The sequence below is a fragment of the Aphis gossypii genome, chromosome 3 (genome assembly GCF_020184175.1).
Source record: "Aphis gossypii isolate Hap1 chromosome 3, ASM2018417v2, whole genome shotgun sequence".
Classification (NCBI taxonomy): Eukaryota; Metazoa; Arthropoda; class Insecta; order Hemiptera; family Aphididae; genus Aphis; species Aphis gossypii.
In genome coordinates this window covers 41,550,278-41,570,145 of record NC_065532.1, presented here as the reverse complement: position 1 = coordinate 41,570,145, position 19,868 = coordinate 41,550,278, and the positions used below count along the sequence as shown (strand labels likewise).

General features: G+C 24.2%; 1 protein-coding gene, 2 long non-coding RNA genes and 1 pseudogene across 3 annotated transcripts in view; 2 read left to right on the top strand and 2 right to left on the bottom strand.

Moving 5' to 3' along the window:
- LOC126550806 (uncharacterized) overlaps positions 1-4,689 on the bottom strand; it is a 47,942-nt gene extending 43,253 nt beyond the window's left edge. The window contains exons 1-2 of the long non-coding RNA XR_007604822.1: positions 4,463-4,689; positions 1,582-1,638 (exon numbers count right to left, since the gene is read on the bottom strand). This is a non-coding gene — a long non-coding RNA (uncharacterized LOC126550806). The remainder of the gene's footprint in view (positions 1-1,581; positions 1,639-4,462) is intronic.
- Positions 4,690-5,076: 387 nt separating this feature from the next.
- On the top strand, positions 5,077-7,791 carry LOC126550803 (fatty acyl-CoA reductase 1-like; annotated as a pseudogene).
- A 1,993-nt stretch (positions 7,792-9,784) lies between these two features.
- Positions 9,785-18,938, top strand: LOC126550804 (fatty acyl-CoA reductase wat-like). Its single transcript, XM_050203004.1, is given in 8 exon segments — positions 9,785-10,212; positions 14,368-14,616; positions 16,081-16,230; positions 16,283-16,370; positions 17,244-17,433; positions 17,495-17,755; positions 17,957-18,214; positions 18,716-18,938. Coding segments are annotated over 8 exon segments (1,467 nt in total). The 5' UTR covers positions 9,785-10,023; the 3' UTR covers positions 18,798-18,938.
- On the bottom strand, positions 12,135-16,201 carry LOC126550805 (uncharacterized). The gene is made up of 4 exons (XR_007604821.1): positions 16,112-16,201; positions 15,977-16,049; positions 15,339-15,509; positions 12,135-12,402 (listed from the first exon to the last, which is right to left on the bottom strand). It is a non-coding gene; the product is annotated as an uncharacterized LOC126550805 (long non-coding RNA).
- Positions 18,939-19,868: the final 930 nt, after the last annotated feature.

Below are 19,868 nucleotides of genomic sequence, written 5' to 3'. Positions count from 1 at the left end.
AAAAATATATTTACAATTATCCGGCGTTTTATATAGGTAATTTATTTACAGGAATTATAATCCGAGTTTTAGAACAGGTTTAAAGTTTTTATTATGCTATAAATATAAAATTTTTGAACTGTGTCAATAAAAATTAAATGTTAATAATTTTTTATTTTTATTTAAATAACAACCACATGATTTTTTATCAAAAATTATACCAAAAAACATTCAAAGTTTTTAAAATATTTCCCATTAAAATGATATTATGAAAAAATCAAATAAAAAAATTATTAACCATACATGGAAAATATTATTATTTTCGAATATTATAATAAAATGAAAAATGTATAAAATAGAATTTTATTTTAAATTTCCATATTTTAGATTTTAATTCTATCCATAAAATAATTTTGACTAATTTTTCACGAAATTTAAATGTAATAACAGAAATATATGATGTGTATTATAATTATTGTTAGAATATAATAAATCAAATGTTAAAATTTAACACATTGTTCTTTAAATAGTGAAAATACTATAGAAGCATTATAAATATATAATAAAATATGTGTACCTATTTAGTGATATAGGTTGGACTGATAGGTTTCTATTCAGGTTGGTTTGTATGGGAAATTTCAAATTATTAATATTAAATTTAAGTTTAACTCTATCCCATTATAGTAATCCATTCGAATATCCAATGATGTGTATTGAGAAGAGTTTGAGAATCTAACCTAACCTAACCTGAGATTTACACTATAGTCAGAGCTATAATCTACTATTATTAGGTATCTGCAAAAGTGTTTAGCAATTGTCATATAGGTTAATATACTTTGTTAGAAACTGCACTGTAGTCTGTATTATAGCAGTTTTCATAAATTATTAGTATTGTTTATTTGTTATGCAGTATACATTTTGGAAAAAAAACAGAATTTGTGATGGGAGTTGAAACAAAACTACCTACCTAATTTATATTGTTAATTATCTGTATTCTATGTTCTATGGATTGTTTCTGAATCATATTATATATTTTCCAAAACACCATTTAAAAAAAAAAAAAATTACATTTGCGGCTTGAACGAACCTATAATATGAAGAATGCATTGCACTCTTTGAAATATGAGGTGAGTGTACTTTTTACAATTAATTAGATACTTGGACATTATATGGAAACACCAAACCTATGGACTATTATACTATTATCATAGTGATCATGTTGATATGATATTATTGACGTGGTTATAAATTAAAACTGATTACATTATTAAAATATTATTGTTGCATCAGAGACGCATAGGGCTATTTTATGTTACTGAGAATTCAATTTAAAGTTCCAAAATTATTTTGCTTGCTTCGCTCGAAACGCATTTATAAAACAAGTGTATATTTTTGCTCTCATATTGTTTTATTTTTTTTATAAAAGTATTCAATCATAATTAATACATTACATTTTTTTTATAGATCACTTTAAGCAGCAACCTTATCAATAATATCATTAATATTAATTTTAGTTAACATTTATTTTTCAATACTCATTAACATAATTAAGCTTTCTAAATGATTTAGTGACATTGAACAATTGAATAATTTTTTACTTACTTAAGTTTTTGAAATCGATGGTATTTTCATTTCTTTATCAGTTACCACGATAATGCTCTAAAAATATATAAGAATATACGATATTACGACATCATTATAATAACAATGATATAGATAATACATTATATTCATTATCCATAATATACATACTATAGAAAACGGACTACAATTTCATGTATTATTAACGTGAAGCCGTAAATTTATAATTATTTATTTCATTATTAATTATATACCAAATGGCAAATACCAATAAAAGAAACTGTTTCTAAATTATATTTAGTTCGACATTATAATTATATTATAATTATTATTATTATTAATAATAATTAGGGCTCGGATTTTAAAGCATATAATTCTTTTTTTATATATGATATGGAAATCTAATTTTTATACATTCCAAATAAAACGAATTATTTTTGCTTTTTTTGGCTGTTTTTATATAAATGCCTTTTTTTTTTTCAGTTATTTAAGCTGTATGTAAAATTTGTATATGTTTATTATACTACTGTGGTAATAATAAAAAATTAAATTATTAGGAAACATAAAAACCCAGAATGCGTACTAAATGTTTATTTTTGTTTTCGTTATCGGCTTGTTTATTTAATGTATAGATTGTCGATCTACATATAGGCATATAGCCTGCAGTATCTATACGGTCAGTATACCTTTGACATCGATATCGACTACTTCAAAATTTAAGATTTATTGTTGTAATTTGAAACCTATTGTATGAAGTATGCACCGATCATTTCAGTGGATGTAGAGAGTTTGTTAACCTAAAGTAGGTAGATACTTTAATTATAGAAAAGATAATATTGCATTTCTTTAAAACGGCTTATTATTTATTTACTACTCAAAATAATATTTTAGACATTTTTGTTCTATTTATTTATTTTTAATTTGTTTTAATTGTTCATCGACTTTTAATTTAGAAATTTTTTTATCTATTAGTAAAAAACATTAACATACAAGGTTTTTTGTACATTTTTATTGAATCAAAAATCAAAACTATCAAATTTTTATTATGAACATTCAAAGTCAAAATTTTTTTGAAATTTGTCAAAATTACAAAAATTTTGAAATTCTTTTGTAGTATAAAATGTATAAAATTTAAGATACTGTAAGTCAATATAATGGAAATTAAAAAAAAAGTTTAATAAAGTCACAGTACGTTTTATTTAAAATCACATATTTAAACCTGTATAATAACGATTTATTTATTTATTTAGTATATTTTTTTATTGTTATAATTCAAACAATATTGCAAAATATATTTGTAACATTTCACTATAACTTTAATTATAATTTTTTGAATTCATTAATTTTTCAAAATATTTGAATTCTTTTTTAAGTATTAAAAAAAAGTTGTTAGTCTATAATAAAGATTGAGAATATAATACAAGATCTAAAATAAGTTGTTCTTTAAACAATTTTAAATTATTTTCAATAGTATATATTTTTATATAAATATTTTTACATAAGTAGGTAGGTACTTACGATTTTCTTCTATCAATGTTTTCGTCTCAAACTTTAAACGTACTATTTATAATATCAATTTAAATACATATTAAAAAAGCGGGGAAGTGGGTACCGTTCTGCTGTACATTAGGAGGTGGGGTGGACCTCGGACTACGGTAGGTTAAATTTGAATGCAATGATAGGTATCATTGTACACGAAAAACGATTCTGAACGAAGATGATTTGTCAGCTTAGGATATAATTTCTAGTGGTTGGTGAAAAGGTGGTTTATGTTTTAATGGCCTGAATACACCAAAATTTAAGTTATTTTATAATTATTGTAAGTTAAACTTATGAAAAATCTTGTATTAAATTTTTAACTCTTAGCTACCTATACAAACATTTTTATGAATTATACCTACAAAATAATTTGCAAATATTCATAATTTTGACGAATTTTTGTCAAAATTTGAACTTCAAATGCTAATAAAAAAAATTGTGCCTATGTATTCTTATAATTTTTTAATCACTATAAGAATAACATATGAGGAACTTAATATAAAATTTTCAAGTATTTTGATAGGGCCAAAAAAATTTTATCGACACTTCAAAAAAAAATTTTCAGAAAAATTGAAAATTTCAGTTGTCTATAAATAGCTCAAAAAAACTCAACATTTTTTGAAAATTAAATCATGTAAAGAAAATGCCAATCTTAATAATTGGTACAATTTTCAAGTATCTACGACTGATACTTTTTGAATAATTACAAATATTTAAAATCGTTTGAAGATAAATCGTTATCGTTACGCGATTTCATAAAAATTTAAAATTCAAACGCACTTAAAATTTTTCCTATAATGATGCTTCGAGTTTTCTCTATAGATACTTGAAGAAAAACCTATGGAAAACTTAATGTTGTATTTTTAATCCTTTGTTATAAACACAAAAAAATTTATGATTTTTCAACTTCAAAATTACTTGCAAATTTTCGCGTTTTCGACAGATTTCGTAAAAATTTGAACTATAAACGCTTATAACAAAAAATTGTGACTAACGATTTTTAATTTTTTTTAGCTACAATAAAAACAATTCATAAGGAACTTTGTATCAAATTTTCAAGTTTTTTTGTCATCCAAAATTTTTTTACCGACACTTCAAAAAAAATTCGCATAAAAATCGAAAATTTCAGTGGTCTATAAATAACTCAAAAAAAGTCAAAATTTAACTGTATATAGATAACACTAACATAAACATTTGGTGAAAATTTCAAGTATTTACAGTGATTAGTTTTTGAATTACAACCATATAAAAAAATCGATTCGGTCGAAAACTGGTTTTGCGTAAAAATTCCCGTTTTTCCGTCATTTTTTTTTTTGTTTTTCTTGATTTTTTTGAAAATTGTTGGAAAATGTTTACTTTTTACCTTTATAATGCACCAAGGATATTCACTTTTCCATCGGAAACCACCCCGAAGTTTGAAATTGAAGCACTATTTCGACTAGTAATGCTGTACACAGACACACAAAAAAAAAAACATACATCATTGTAAAATCAATACATTCATCACTCCGTTCAGAATCTAAAATATTTAATTATACTGATTGAAAAAACGTGTCCAACATAAAATTAAAAAAAAATATCAATTACAGTGACCTCCGATCTAATAAAATATTTTGAACGAATAATTTATTAGTTTCGTTTGTCCATTAAGAGTTAAGATGAATAGAGAATAATGTGTGATGTTGTAATATGTTTATCTTTTATTTTGTCTAGTTTTATGTTCAGTATTATAAAATAAAACTAAAAATTATTTAATTAATTAATAATTTGATAATTATTATTACATTTATCTTATGTAAGCACGTGATTTAATGACCAACTGAGTAAAATTTGCTTAATATTGTTAAAATATACCATATGTAAGTATTATTATTAAAAAGTTAATTAATGTTTATTGTAAAATGAAAACTTGACGGTCAGCAATAATTGATAATATGAAAAGATGCCGATTCGTGTATTTATATATTAGTTTAATATTTATTAAAATTCTGAGAAGCGTCTACTTTTTATCTATAGTTGTTGTATTTAACTTAACGAAAAAAATAGAACGATGGAAAAAAGTATAACCGGCACGTTTAGGGATGGAGTGGTTTTCATAACTGGTAGTATGGAGTTTCTAGGAAGAATACTTTTGGAAAAATTATTAAGGTTTTGTGATATAAAAACTATTGCGGTTCTCGTTAGAAGTAAGAAAGGATTAACTGCCAGTCAAAGAGCTGTGGATATCTGTAAACAAGATTTAGGTCTATTTTTGTACTTTAAAGTTGAATATTTAAATATTTAAATATTTGGTACTTTTTAATATGACTTATCATTTTATTGGACTCAGAAATGTTTGTAAAAAGTATTTTATAAAAAATAAATTCATTACCTAAAAACTTTTCATCAATAATAAAAACATTTTATGAAATTAGTTTCTAAATTCAGTTTTATCAATTAAAATAAAATTAAGATATAAAAAAAAAATGTTTATAATTTTATATCGTTATAATACTTAAAAAAATAGAAGTTAAGTTAAAATGTATAGAATACGACTTAAGCAATTTACACTCATTATAGGTTACAGTTTTGAATTATTATTTCTAATTTTTATTATTTTTTTTTTTTTGGTTGTCCGAAAATCTGTTTGCTTATATAACATATTATATTTATAATTTTGTTGTAATTAACAAAGTTAAATATAATTATTGTATTTTTATTATAAAATATACATTTACATTCTGTATGAAATAAGCAAATAAGTTTAGAAAGATTTGAAAGACTAAGAGTAGAAAAACTATCCAGTGATAATTATTTTTTTTTTTTTTAAATAATAAAAAATAACTAAAAATTTTATCCTCTGTTTTAATGTCTTATATTTTTTATAAATTATTCTATTAAAAATATTGAAGAAAAATAGTAATTTTACGAGTTAATATCGGTTATTTTATTGTGTTGACTTTCCATTTAACTTAGTTTTTCAAGATTTTTAAATTTTTGAATATTAGTAATAAAAGAACATTTTTACAAATTTCTAATTGCTAAATAATTTGCAGAATTTCTTTAAATTTCTAAGTATGACTCAAACTAAATCGAAATATCAAAAAATTATTCTATTTATAAAAGTACGATTTAAATTTGAAGTATTAAAAGTTATACAAAAGTACTAGTAGTTTTTTTCTATTGATCTTTTAAAGTATCAACTAGATACAATTTGCTTTAAAAATCTACATTTAATATTAAAATTGAAAGCTTTTCAATTATCCCATATGACAGACACAAAAATAAACATATTATAATTCATATTTCATTGTAAAATGCATTAATTCTTAGCTTTTAGATTTAATTATTTGTACTCTGCTTTTTTTAGCTGTTTGATCGCCTTCGATTTGAAAAACCTGGCTTCGTAACCAAGATAAAAATAATTTATGGCAATTTAGAAGAACGCACTCATTAGGGGTTTCAACTTACGATTATGATTGGATGATAAATAATGTGAATTTTGTTTTTCATTGTTCTGCTACAATCAAATTCAATGAAATTCTTCAGGCAGCAATAAAAATAAATATTCAAGGAACAGAAAAACTATTAGAATTATCAACAAGAATTATTAATCTTAAGGTACCTCATATAAATATACCATTGATTAATTATTATCAGATTTTTGCTTAGGTTTTTTTTTTCAATTAAAATTAAAAAACAGTATGTGTCATCACATTTTAGAATTTTATTCAATGTAATTATTTAATATTGGGCGATCATTTTATAAAAATTATAGCTTTACGAAATTTTTTTATTAAAATATTTAAAATACATTAAATTCAAACTAATCAACATAATTAAATTTGGTTATTATTTTCCTAGTAGTTGAAAGAATAAGAAAAATTAGAAAATATTAAAATTGGATAAAGTGCGTTAGATTACTGGGGAAAAAAAAAAAAGAAAATTGCATAAATAATACACAGTGTTTTATATTATAATAATTATAAAATTACTTATTGCTTGATAATATAATATTTTTTCAGGGTTTTGTACAAGTATCAACCGCTTATTCACATTGTCCAAGAAGTGAAATTAAAGAATACTTCTATCCTGTTTCAATATCAACTAAAGAATTAAAAGATTTAGTTAAACTAGGTGAAAACACACAGACGTATATAAATATATTTAGATTCTTTATAACACAACTTTTTTCAGTTTTTAATTATTATATACTATGAAAAAATAGCTTTGAAGCTGATTGGCTAAATACTTACACTTTCACTAAAACGCTTACAGAAAATGTAATTTTGACAAATGAAAATCAATTGCCGATTTCAATATTTTGTCCATCAATTAGTAAGAATTTAAAATATGCAAACATATAGTACAATATAGAAAAACACCCTAAAAAAGATTATTTTTAATATAATCGCGTAAAATCTAAAAAAAATAGTTTAAGTTTATCTCGTACATATGTTTATTATTTATATGTTTTTTTTTCGAAATTTCTGATCAAAAATAATAAACAATTACAATATTGTAGTAAGATGCACACAATCCAAACCAGAACCAGGTTGGTTAGATAATATTAATGGAGTATTTCCTTATTTGACCTATATCTCCTTTAATCGTCGGAAGTTTAAGAACAATTCAAGTATCTATGAATAAAAATGCTGATATTGTCCCAGTCGATAAGATTTTGAATTGTGATTGTTTGACTTTGATATGCGTCTTATTATGTTTATTTATTGTTTTCAGATTATTCTGGTTATATAACTTGTACATTTTCTTTATTATTTATTCCGTATTCAAAGTATGTTATGTGCTTATAACATAATCCGATTTTATTTTAGAAAAATGCACTTAATGCACTTTCTTGTGGTTACAATTATTTATAGTTGTATATTGGTATTATAATAATATTGTCAATTTTAATATTCACACATCATATATCACTAAGTACCTATAGACTATAACCTTAGAACAAATAATAGATATAGTTACAGGTGGCACTCATAAATTATTTTAAATAATATATAAAAATAAAATAAACATATTATTTATGTACTTTTTTTAAAGAATTGTTGAGATGTACTAGGTAAAACAAAATGATATCATATTGGTTTTAATAAAAAATATTTATTCTCGTAGTAGTAATTATAGTGAAAATTGATTTACTTGGAAAAAAATTGAGTGTGTTTTTTTGCATTTAATAGTTTCTTTACTTTGTTAATTGGTTCATCACAGAGATTTAAGTTTCGTTTAAGTTACTTTTCTTTATCATTAATTAATTAATTTTTTCGTAATAATATACAAGTAAATTGCACTGGATAAATTTCGTGAAACGAAAGTTGTAATATAAATAAAGTTATATTTAAAATTATATTTATAAATATATCATTGTTAACTTTAGGCAGGGGAACTTTTATACGTTTTACTTACAAAAACCTAAAAATATCAAAAATACAAATACAATTTTTTTTGGATTTTTGAAATTTATGTTTCTTTATAAAATTGCTTTTATACTAAAAAGAAATTTTTTATTTATTTATTGTAGATAATAAAAAAATATTGTTTTTAGTGACTTAGTCATTGTATTCGGTACAGAAAATAATTTAATTAAATCATACTTTACAGTAGATCATTAATGTTCAAAATTAATAATTTTTCAGTCATCGTTAAAAATAAATCATGGAGTACCGACTGTACTTGGACCATGATTTTTTATTAATTTATGAATAGATTACTCAATTTAAATGTGAATGCTTAAATAATTTGTATTCTATGTTAAGAAAAAAAATGAAAATCTGTTATACAAAAAGCAAAGATTTAATTTAATTTTAAAATAAAATAATTAAAAGCACTTTAAAATTACCTGATTGTTATACTTATAGTATATCGTTAATGTATAAACAACTACTGAATTTTGATAACTTTGAACGATTATGCAAAAAAAATTTGTGATTACTAGTGTATAAAAATAATAAAAACATGAACCAACGTATGACCATGTAACCATGTACATAATACTCGGTATATAATGATGACATGTATTGCCTTGTCATATTTTAGAAATAGTTTTAGCATCGCATTTAATTTGTGTAAGCAATGTAATATTAACCTCAGTAATTTTAACCCTTATTATAATTTTAAGCACTTAATGATTCTCATAAATGTATAATTTTTTTTACAAATATACATAGTTTATTTCGAAAATTGTTTATTTTCACACCCATATTTATATAACTATTTTGTAATTATATATTTTATTGAATCATTAAGTGAATATTTCTCTAATAATCTTATTGCGAGTATATTATTTAAATTTTTTTCTAATTTAAAAACTTCTCATCACCAACACAAGCTTTGCTTAAAGGATGTAAACATGGGTGTATTATTTATTATTGATTTGTTATATAAATTATATAAATTATTTACTTGCCAAATACATTATTATTATTATTATTACTATTATATACATAATGTCATTGTCAATATATTAATTAGGTTAATTTATAGGATTCGTATGCAACATTGATTTGCTTTCTGGTAAAATCATTTTGTATGGTAATCTCAAAGTAAAATCCTTTTACAAAAATGAAAGAGAAAAACATTTATGAGGGTTTAAAATAATGGTTTATTTTTATGTGATAAATTTTATATTTTTGGAATCCGATGATTTTTGTTTATATTCAACATTAACACTGCCTACTATACTACCATACAGTAGTGAGATTTAATGTGTTATCAAAATAAATGTATTATATAATGTAATTTAAATTTACGTAGGTATAATACAAAAGATTATTCCCCCCAATTTACAAGATACTTATATGCATTTCAAGTTGTAATGTATATAATAAACTGCTATACAGCTTTTCATTCCAGTTCGATTTTTAAGTTTGCCTGACTACATACATATCATACAAATCCCCATACATATTACACCAATAACTAAGCAATATGGAGTCGAGCATCGCTGAATTGTTCAGAGATGGGATTGTTTTTGTTACTGGAAGTACAGGGTTTTTGGGAAAAATACTTACTGATAAATTACTAAGATCTTGTTCATTGAAAAAAATTGCTATTCTTGTGAGAAATAAAAAAGGTGTCGATTCAATTCAAAGGGTTGCAGAAATCTACAATCAATCTGTAAGTTTATTTTTTCTTCGTCATATGTTTTAATATAATAACTATGTATGATACTTATACTTAATACAAATAATTATTTTATTTGCTTGTGTATTAATCACGAAGAAAATAATAATATGTATTTTATATCATAATTCATGACCAGAAAATGTATAGTGAAGTATAACATAGAATCATATGTTCTATTTAAAATGATAAAACGGGATTGTACATTTCTTGAGATGGTCCTTTGTACAATTAAAGGCATACATTCCTACCTTCTAACCTGGTATAATTAATAATAATAAATAAAAATGTAGAAAAATAAAGTGTATAAAAAATATAATCATAAGCGAATTCAGTCGAATTACTATACGTGTTACTTGTAACATCATAACATTGAACGTTTTGCTAAGACAAAGGCAACAAAACCGTAGTACAAATGAGAATTTTCTCATCTCATGAAAATTATTAGTTAATATAATATTATACCATGGTTATTTATAAGTTAAATATTATATGTACGTTTAATACTGATTTAGTTTTATTATTGTACGTTTAATTTATAAATAATACCCAATGCTTAATGACTACTTTCTAATAAATTATGCTTTTAAGTATTCCAATTGTCATTAGTTAAAACATATTTCATCACTCATTACCATAGATAAGTATAATACGGCCAATACGTTTTCGTGTTCGTTACATGGAATCATCATCGTCGTATAATATTTTGTTCGGTTTCGAAACATTATGTATTTACTATTTTTACGTAGAGACGTATACTACATAATATGTAAATTTTTATTTTATTAATTAGCTGAATTACTCGGCTTTGTCCAGGAGGTATTCGACTATTTTATAAAAAAAATGAAGTTGAAAAAACTACTATTTTCTTTAATCTCTTATTATATCTCTTTAATTTATATACTATCGCTGTACATATTTTTTTTTTAATTTTTATTAAGGTTATAATTAATACACCTTTGTAAGCAATTTTTTTTGTTCTTTGATGAGGTGCAGACATATATAGGATTTAAATATTAATGCATTATTCAAGATTTGTGATGTGATTGCTAATTCCCGGTTGTTAAAATTAGGCCTGTGTTGTTTCAATATATCAGATGCCATATTTTCTTTGTGTTTATTCTATAATTCATTTAAATTTGATATATGACAAAAAATTATCATCATAATTACCAAAATTACACGTAAATGTGATGCAGGTTGGAAAAGAGCATCTTCTTGTAAAGTTTCGTCCCAATTTTTCTCATCTTCCAAAAGGCCTAATACTTGGCAGGCACTTTTAAAAGTAGAATACTCAACGCTATTAATAATTTTTAAATTTTTAAATGTGATGCAAATGCATACTCAAGTAATAACATCTTGCATTGTTTGGGTGAACTGTGTACATTCGGTTGAGAACGATTGATTTGTAAATGCTAGGATACTAAGCAATTGATTCTCCTTGCTTCCTTATACTAAATTTATTGTTGCTAAATGTATAGAAAGTTAGGACAATAGGACTTCAATGTATAATAATGTTATAACAAAATCATCTCCGGTGCTGAGTTTAAAAAATTTTTTATATTTTTGATTCTCTCATGAGTACTTAGGTATTTTGCTCATTTTAACAAACACGCTGATCATTTTGTAAATGTACAGCTACTTGAAAAAGTAACAAAAAACGTTCGTGGATAGAAAAATCAAAAATGCATAATACAGTCTATGACGGAAAATAATGAGTAAGTATTAAATTTATTTTTTAGAAAACATTGAATTTGAAAATGTATTTTTTGGATCGATAAAAGCTTTTTACAACTGTTGTTTTTAAAGAACAACAAAATATTTAATTTCATTCGAATTGTAACTTCAAATGATTATCAGAAAAAGTTGTTAACTACTACAGTATAAAATACTATAATTGAAAATAAAAGCAAAGATCAATGTATAAAAATTTTATTTTGTCAAAAAAGCCTGCATAAATGTTTATCTATTTAGCTTCACCATTTGAATATTGCAAAATATTTTGGTTGTTGACGAAAGCCTCCTTTTTAAGTTTTTTTTTCTCACAAGTCACAACCAACAAGGTCAGCAAAATATACAAGGTAATACCTATTATTGAAATATCTTGCGCCGTAGGTACTTCATACAAAACGATTTTTTTTCAGTATAATTCTGCTTGCATTATAGCCTTTTCGATTTGATGCACTGCATTAAAACGATTACAATATTATTCGATTCAATTAATCAAAAGACCTTGGACATGCATTACATAATTAATCATATAATATGTGTTTAAAAAGAAATTAAATAACAAAATAAAATTTCGTAATAGCCATATGGATATTATTGTGTCTCAATAATATAGTTTATAATATAAATGTTCAACGTTTTGTTGTAAAATGAAACTTCGAAAAATTATTTTTTAGTTCAAAATCATATATTTTATTGCATACTCGTATATTATAATGCTGTAATTGATAATAATCAATGTTGTATAGTTGTATAAACAAAAACTATAAAAATTGATTAATATTAGCCACGAGATTAATTTTTATACATATAGAAAATCAATACCCTGTTAAGGTTTAATAAATAATTGGACGAGTTTTTTCATTGTTTAAAACAAATAATGATTACATAACACTATGGGCCATGCGAATAAAGATTACCTTTATGACGTTTACATATTATACATTATGCATTTCACTTAATTATAAAATATAAACTACTAAATTAGACAAATGGAAGGAAATTTTTATTGGAGTGAATTGTTATACCTATATGAAGTGTATCTCTCATTTTCTTGTAACTTTTATAAACCTAACTGTGTAATGTTTATAACGATATTTTTATGACTAAACACAAGACTTAGCATGAAATGCATATTTTTTTCTTTTGGTTTTGCATTATGCATGCAGTAAATGAGTTAGCAAGTAGTTAAAAGATTGAAAATTCTATACAACGTTGCATATAAAATGTCATTATAGAACTACATACATTTTTTTAGTAATATTTGAAATTAAAATTTGAACAAGACATGATAAAATAACGAAAATATTTCTTATTTTGTAGTATTATATAACTTTCAATTTGTTAATCGAAGACTTGAAATTTTAATAAGAACCTAACCTTAACTAACCTTACTCTTACTTTTTTTTCATACTTGTAACTTAAAGACAAGACTAAGATTTTTTTGTCAATTTTATTTTGTTTGTATAGTCTAGTATTATGAATACATAATATTCTAATAGGTACTCATAATACCCTATAATACCATAATACCATATGTCTAGTATTATAGATTAGCTCAGTGTTTCCCGACCTTTTTTTATTCAACGCCCCTCTTAGATTTTAAAAATCTCATACCCCCCTCCCTCAATCAATTTTTTCAAAAGTTTAACATTTTAGTTTTTAATAAGGTATTTAATTGAAGAAAAAATATAATTTAACATTTTAATGTTACAATTATTTAGTTAATTTTATATTTAAATACCTACTTACGATATGAATGATAAAAACGTAAATTATCGATGAATGACCCCCTTAGCACCCCTCAGAAAAACGACTTCTTCAAAATAAAAAATGTTCACGGTAGCGCCCACGTTGGAAATCACTGATGTAGCTGATGCAATATCAATAGATTTATCAGTTGATATGCTCCAATAACTGGAGTAAAATTGAGGTAAAAATTAAATATTTCATTTTGTTTTATACTGTGGAACAAATAACCAAAGTTAATTTTTAGATGGGGCGCAAAATGAATGTTATATTTTGGTGCGAATTACACACGCACTCAAATATACCTATTGATGGCGCAAAATGCCATCTCCTGTAGATTTAAATAATTTAAGTAAAAATTAGTTTAATTATTAAGCTAAATTCTACTCTACACAAATTGCATATTATGTAATAAGGGTGTTCAAATAATAAAATTATTATAATAGTATTTCTGGTTAAGTAGATATTCTGATTGGAATTACATTTTCGTAAAGAAAAATTCTGATCTTTACCATTTCTTAACATAATTTTTTAACAACTGCATTTTTAAAACAATTCATTTTACAAAATTGTGTTTTTTAATTTATCTTATATATTAAGCGAATATTATGAAATAAAAGTAAATATATTGTGGTTATCCATTTATAATATTATTTTATATGTATTTTCAAGATATTTGATCGTCTTCGAATAGAAAAGCCTGACTTCTTGACTAAGATAAAAATAATGGACGGAGATCTAGAACAATCTTTATTAGGTTTATCGTCAGATGATCGTGATTGGTTGATTGAAAATGTGAATTTCATTTTTCACTGTGCTGCAACAGTCAGATTCAATGAAACTCTTCGCACAGCAACGAAAATAAACATACAGGGAACAAATGATATTTTAGACCTTGCGTCGATGATGAAAAATCTTAAGGTAAATAGTATTCCTATTGTATTTTATAACTGTCAATTATGATTCTAGTTCATTAAAACAAAATAATTATATTATCATTAATATAGTAAGTAGGTACCTTTATTATACTCATAAATAAGAAATATTACGTAATTCAGTAAATGTATATATATATATTTTGTATTATTCTGTTATTATTATTATAGTATGGTAAGGCTTTAACATCTATTATGATTATTAGCCTACTTTATATTAAATGCAAGTTATAAATAAAATAAAACAACATTATTGATAATTTCATGACTTAAGTCAATATTATGGAAAAACCTTCCGCGTTCATTTCGTTAAGTAAATGTTGGAGTGAAGTTAGATTAGTAACTTTTTTCATATTATTATTATTATAAAGAGGTAAATAAGTTATAAAAAAATGTTTTTAAGTTATGTTTTGTATTTAATTTAAAATAAAATAATATTATTGAAATGTGTTAAAGGACATTTAAAGTAAGTTTAAAGTTTATATGAGAGCACTGATGCTTATTTAAAACTAATGGGCCAAGAGCTCATCCATAAGCAATCAAACCAACACTTCCATGTTTTACAATATTGAGTGATTCTGAACATATGATTTGGTTTATTTTCGTGAGATGAGATTAGATTTGGCACATCGATTGATACTTAGTCTTAACGCAAACTCACGGTACATAATACAGCATAATCTACTGCGGGACGGCTTATTGTCTTACCTCAACTATTGGTTGATAGTGCACGAGAAAAAGTGACAGCCGCGATAATGGCGTGACAGGAAAAGGTCACTCTCCTCTCCACAGTTGATCTTCACCGTCGTCGTAATACCGTCCATCACCACCACAACGTTATATCAATAATCGTGTATTAAATCAATGGTACAACCAAGCCTGTATTATCATTATTATTACTTATAATATTCTAATTTATGTGCTTAGATCGCGGTTACTATTTACCACCATTTCAAGAATTTCTATAGCTTAAGTCTAAACAAATAATATAGTAATTTCGGGCGCACGATCATTCATTAAATGTTTATTATCAAAATTGAGTGATAAAACTAATGATAATCAGTTAATTAAATTAATGGTCCGATTTAGGTTTATAAAAATTTTATCCTGTCATTAAACTTGTAATCACTTTGTGAAGCTGAAGAGATTCCATAATTTTTCTTTTGATAAGCTCAAATTCAACACAAACCTTATGTTTAAAACCAATACATTATTTTATTCAACTGTTTATGCAACCAAAATATTTCAATAAAAATATTTAACTGTTCGATAAAAAGTTGTATTAAGTAAATTAAAATAATGGTTTTATATAAGCCGATGTATAGTTGTGTCATAATTACTATTACCATTTATATTGTAAATTATTAAACAGGTTGCATCGGTTCCATTCGCGTATTTCAACATAGAACGGAACTCAACCTACACAAATAATTAGTATTTATTGTTGCAGGGTGTTGTACACGTATCAACTGCTTACTCACATTGTCCGAGGAATATAATTAGGGAAGAATTCTATCCTGTTCCGATTACGGCCAAAGAGTTGAAAAATATGTCCATTGAAGAGATTTCATGTGCAAAGTAATTTTTTAAATGTAAATAGGTAACCATTTTTTTTTAATTCTTATTTTTTTTTTCATTTGTAAATAATATAGCATTACACATTTACTAAAGCAATCACAGAAAATATGATATTAAACGATGATAACCAATTGCCAATTTCCATATTTCGTCCATCGATTAGTAAGTTTTTTTTGACCAACATAATAATTAGATTTTGATCAAAACGCGGGGTTGTTAAAAAGCTATATTTTTATATTTGTAGATAATTTTATGCAAGTAAACCACATCATTGTATAATTATTATTCATGTATTGCTCTGTTCATAGTCTAAAATTGTAATTATATTATTAAAATAATTGTTTGGTTACCATGGTTACCAAAAAGTTTAACTATTTTTACGCAGAATCGTTTTCGCAAAGGCAGCTTTAATTCTTTGTCTGGCAGGAGGGATATTTTTTGCTATGTATCTACTATTTAAACTATAATACAATTAGTCAGAAAATGTTTATATAATATAGCAAAAATTAATGTATCAAGTTATTACCTATTTAAAGTAAAAATTAACAGTGTATTTTTTATAATATAAATAATTATAATTAATTTGAATCAAAATATTATTACATAATAATTTATACTATACAAATTTCACAAAATTAAATCAATGAAAATATTTGAAAAAATAAAGAGTGAGATGTCTCGGCAGTCGTCTTGGGGGTGCCATGGAACCTAAGCCCCTCTTAAAAGTTGTCCTTATGTTTTCTTATACGACGATTGGTATTGTAGCAGGCGTAATGTCCGTAATCCAAATGTTGTGGAGTTCAATAATTTGCTGAAGTTCAAATTAAATTTAATTATTTGCTTATTTTAATTTAACACAAGTGATTTTATAAAATAGTATAATAGTGTGAAGCGTAAAGGTGTTGTGGTTATGGTAAATCTGAAAATGCTGTATTGCGGACTCTTTTATAACTGGCTTTCCCTTTCCTTTTTACTATGACCAGGTTCCATGATTTAACCAACGCCATTGTAGTTATTGTGGGCCTTATGTTACAGTTGGATGTACACACTTAGAACCTTATCCCGGTTGGTTGGATACTATTAATGGACCATCTGGCATAGTTACCGGAGTTATAGTTGGATTTTTAAGGACGATACATCTTGATTCGAATAAAATAACAGATATTATACCAGTTGATTATACTGTAAACGCATTGATTAGTGTTATGTGGGATACAGTTAACAGGTATAATTTTTATCTTTTCGTAATGTTTACTCTATAACGTTAACATTTTTATCATTTTTAGTTATCAACATTCAAATCAAACTAAAAAGGTACCAAAAATATATAACTACGTTTCTAGTAATGAAAGTCCGTTGACATGGAGCAGATTTATTAAAGAAATATATGACCATTATTTTGAAGCTCCTCCGTTGCAATCGATGTGGTACAAAATTTGTATTTTACATACCAATTTTTTAATTGTCACAATTATGAGATTTTTGCTTCACAAGGTACCAGGTGCATTAATGGATTTGTTGTTAATTATATGTGGTAAATCTCCCAAGTAAGTTTTTAATAATAATTTAGTAGTAGCCAGTAGGTGATATATATACATATTTAACAATAGTAACTCTGAAATTTTAAATTTTCTTTTTAATTTAATCTAATGATGTGTTTTTTTTTATCTTAGTGATTTTTCTTGTTAGATTATATTATAACTAATTGGGACCTTTATAGAAGCTTAAATATATTATTATTTATTTAGAATGCTGAAAATATATTCAAAAACAGATAATACGTCGGATTTTCTTAAAGAATTTACTACTAGAGAATGGTCATTTGATAATGAAAATACCAAAAAACTTTGGTTATCATTAAGTAAAGAAGATCGTAATATATTTTGGTTTAGCTTGGAAAAATTCGACTGGAAAGACTATTTAAACATATATTATTTTGGGATCAGGAAACATATACTTCACGAAGAACTGAGTAATACAAAGGAGGCTTTATCGAAAAATCGAAAGTAAAGTGATTTTTTTTGTTTATTTTTTTAAAAATCAATTCTTAAACTCACAGGATTAAATTAGAATTTTAACATTTTAAAAAAGTTAAAATAATCCGATCAAAATTATGTTTTAGAGTGAATTAAAATTTGGTTATATTATTTATAACATTAAATTACTCAATTATTATTTTTTTGCAATGGACAAAGTCAGTTTAAATCTAATTTAAGTTATCAGTATTCAATGTTAATTATTTTTTTAAAGTTAAAAATTATTTTTAACCTACATTTAATAATCTACATTTTATTTGATAATAAAAATTATTTTACTTTATTTAAATCTCGTTTTTGAGTTCAAACAAAAATAAATTTAGATTCATGTTGAAGAAAAATTGAGTTTAAGGGAGATTCGAGGGTGGGGTATTTAAATTTGAATCTATTTATTTATGTTCAATGTGTTAATGATACTTTTTATTTTATTAATTTTTTATTTATCGTATTATTTATTTATTTTTTTTTTAGATTATTCTGGTTGCATTATTTGTGCATTGTTCTCATTATTTATCTTCTACTACAATTTTTGTATTGGATATTTGTAATGTAATACAATCATACATTTACGCATTTAAATCATACATCAATGACATTTCTACAGATAATTATCATAAAACCAAACAACTGATATTCAAAACTTTAAATTAATAACTACTGTCTGCTACATTTTGATTTTATTTAGTTATATCTATTTCAGCTATATATATACATCAACTTAATTACTAATATTTTATAATTTAGTATTTTATTTATAGAATCTTACAATCTTTTAATTTTATCATATAATCTTTAATTAATCATTATCAATAAAAAATATTTTCACTTGATAGTTATACGATTCGTTACTCTTTTTTTATATGTGTTATATTGTTTCCTTTATGTAGAAAAACCCTAATCAACACTAGGTTATAAGCCTAGGTCAAAATAATTTATTTACTATGTTTAGTAGTCACGTCGTATTGGGACATAATATTAAAGTTGAGTATCATGGAACCAAATGTACACTTTATTGTATTCGGAAAATATGTTCATTGAGTCTAACAATTATACTTAATTTTGTCTGAAGATTTTTTTTTTAAAACCTTTACTTACCTGAAAATTGTACTATTTAAAACTATTATAATAACACTTAAAAAAAAGTATGTGAAATCATGTCATTGATGTTGAAAACATGAATATTAGAATATTATATTATAGGTATTAGAATAATATAATAAGTAATAACAATATCATAATTATATTTTATTATATTCTAGTCTTCATAATTGCATCATATTTTTGATAGTAATACACTAATTTACCTTTACAATATTCTTAAATTATAACTCTTTAACCTAACCTTCATTAACGCGAGTGTAGAACAACACACTCTTGCATTCCTCGCTTTTGTTAATATGATTACTGAATTTTCATACAACTTCCTTGAGAATGATGCCAATTATGAACAGCGCATAGGTATCTCCTAGAAACCCTAGTTGTTTGTCACTGATTTCGTCCAGTTTCATTATTAACCGGAATAAATATCTTCGCTTTTTTCCTCATCCCTCGGTTTTGTGCACGTCCATTTATTTATATTGTGCAACCTTTGGCCATTTTCTCTCGATCAAACTAGGCACAGAGC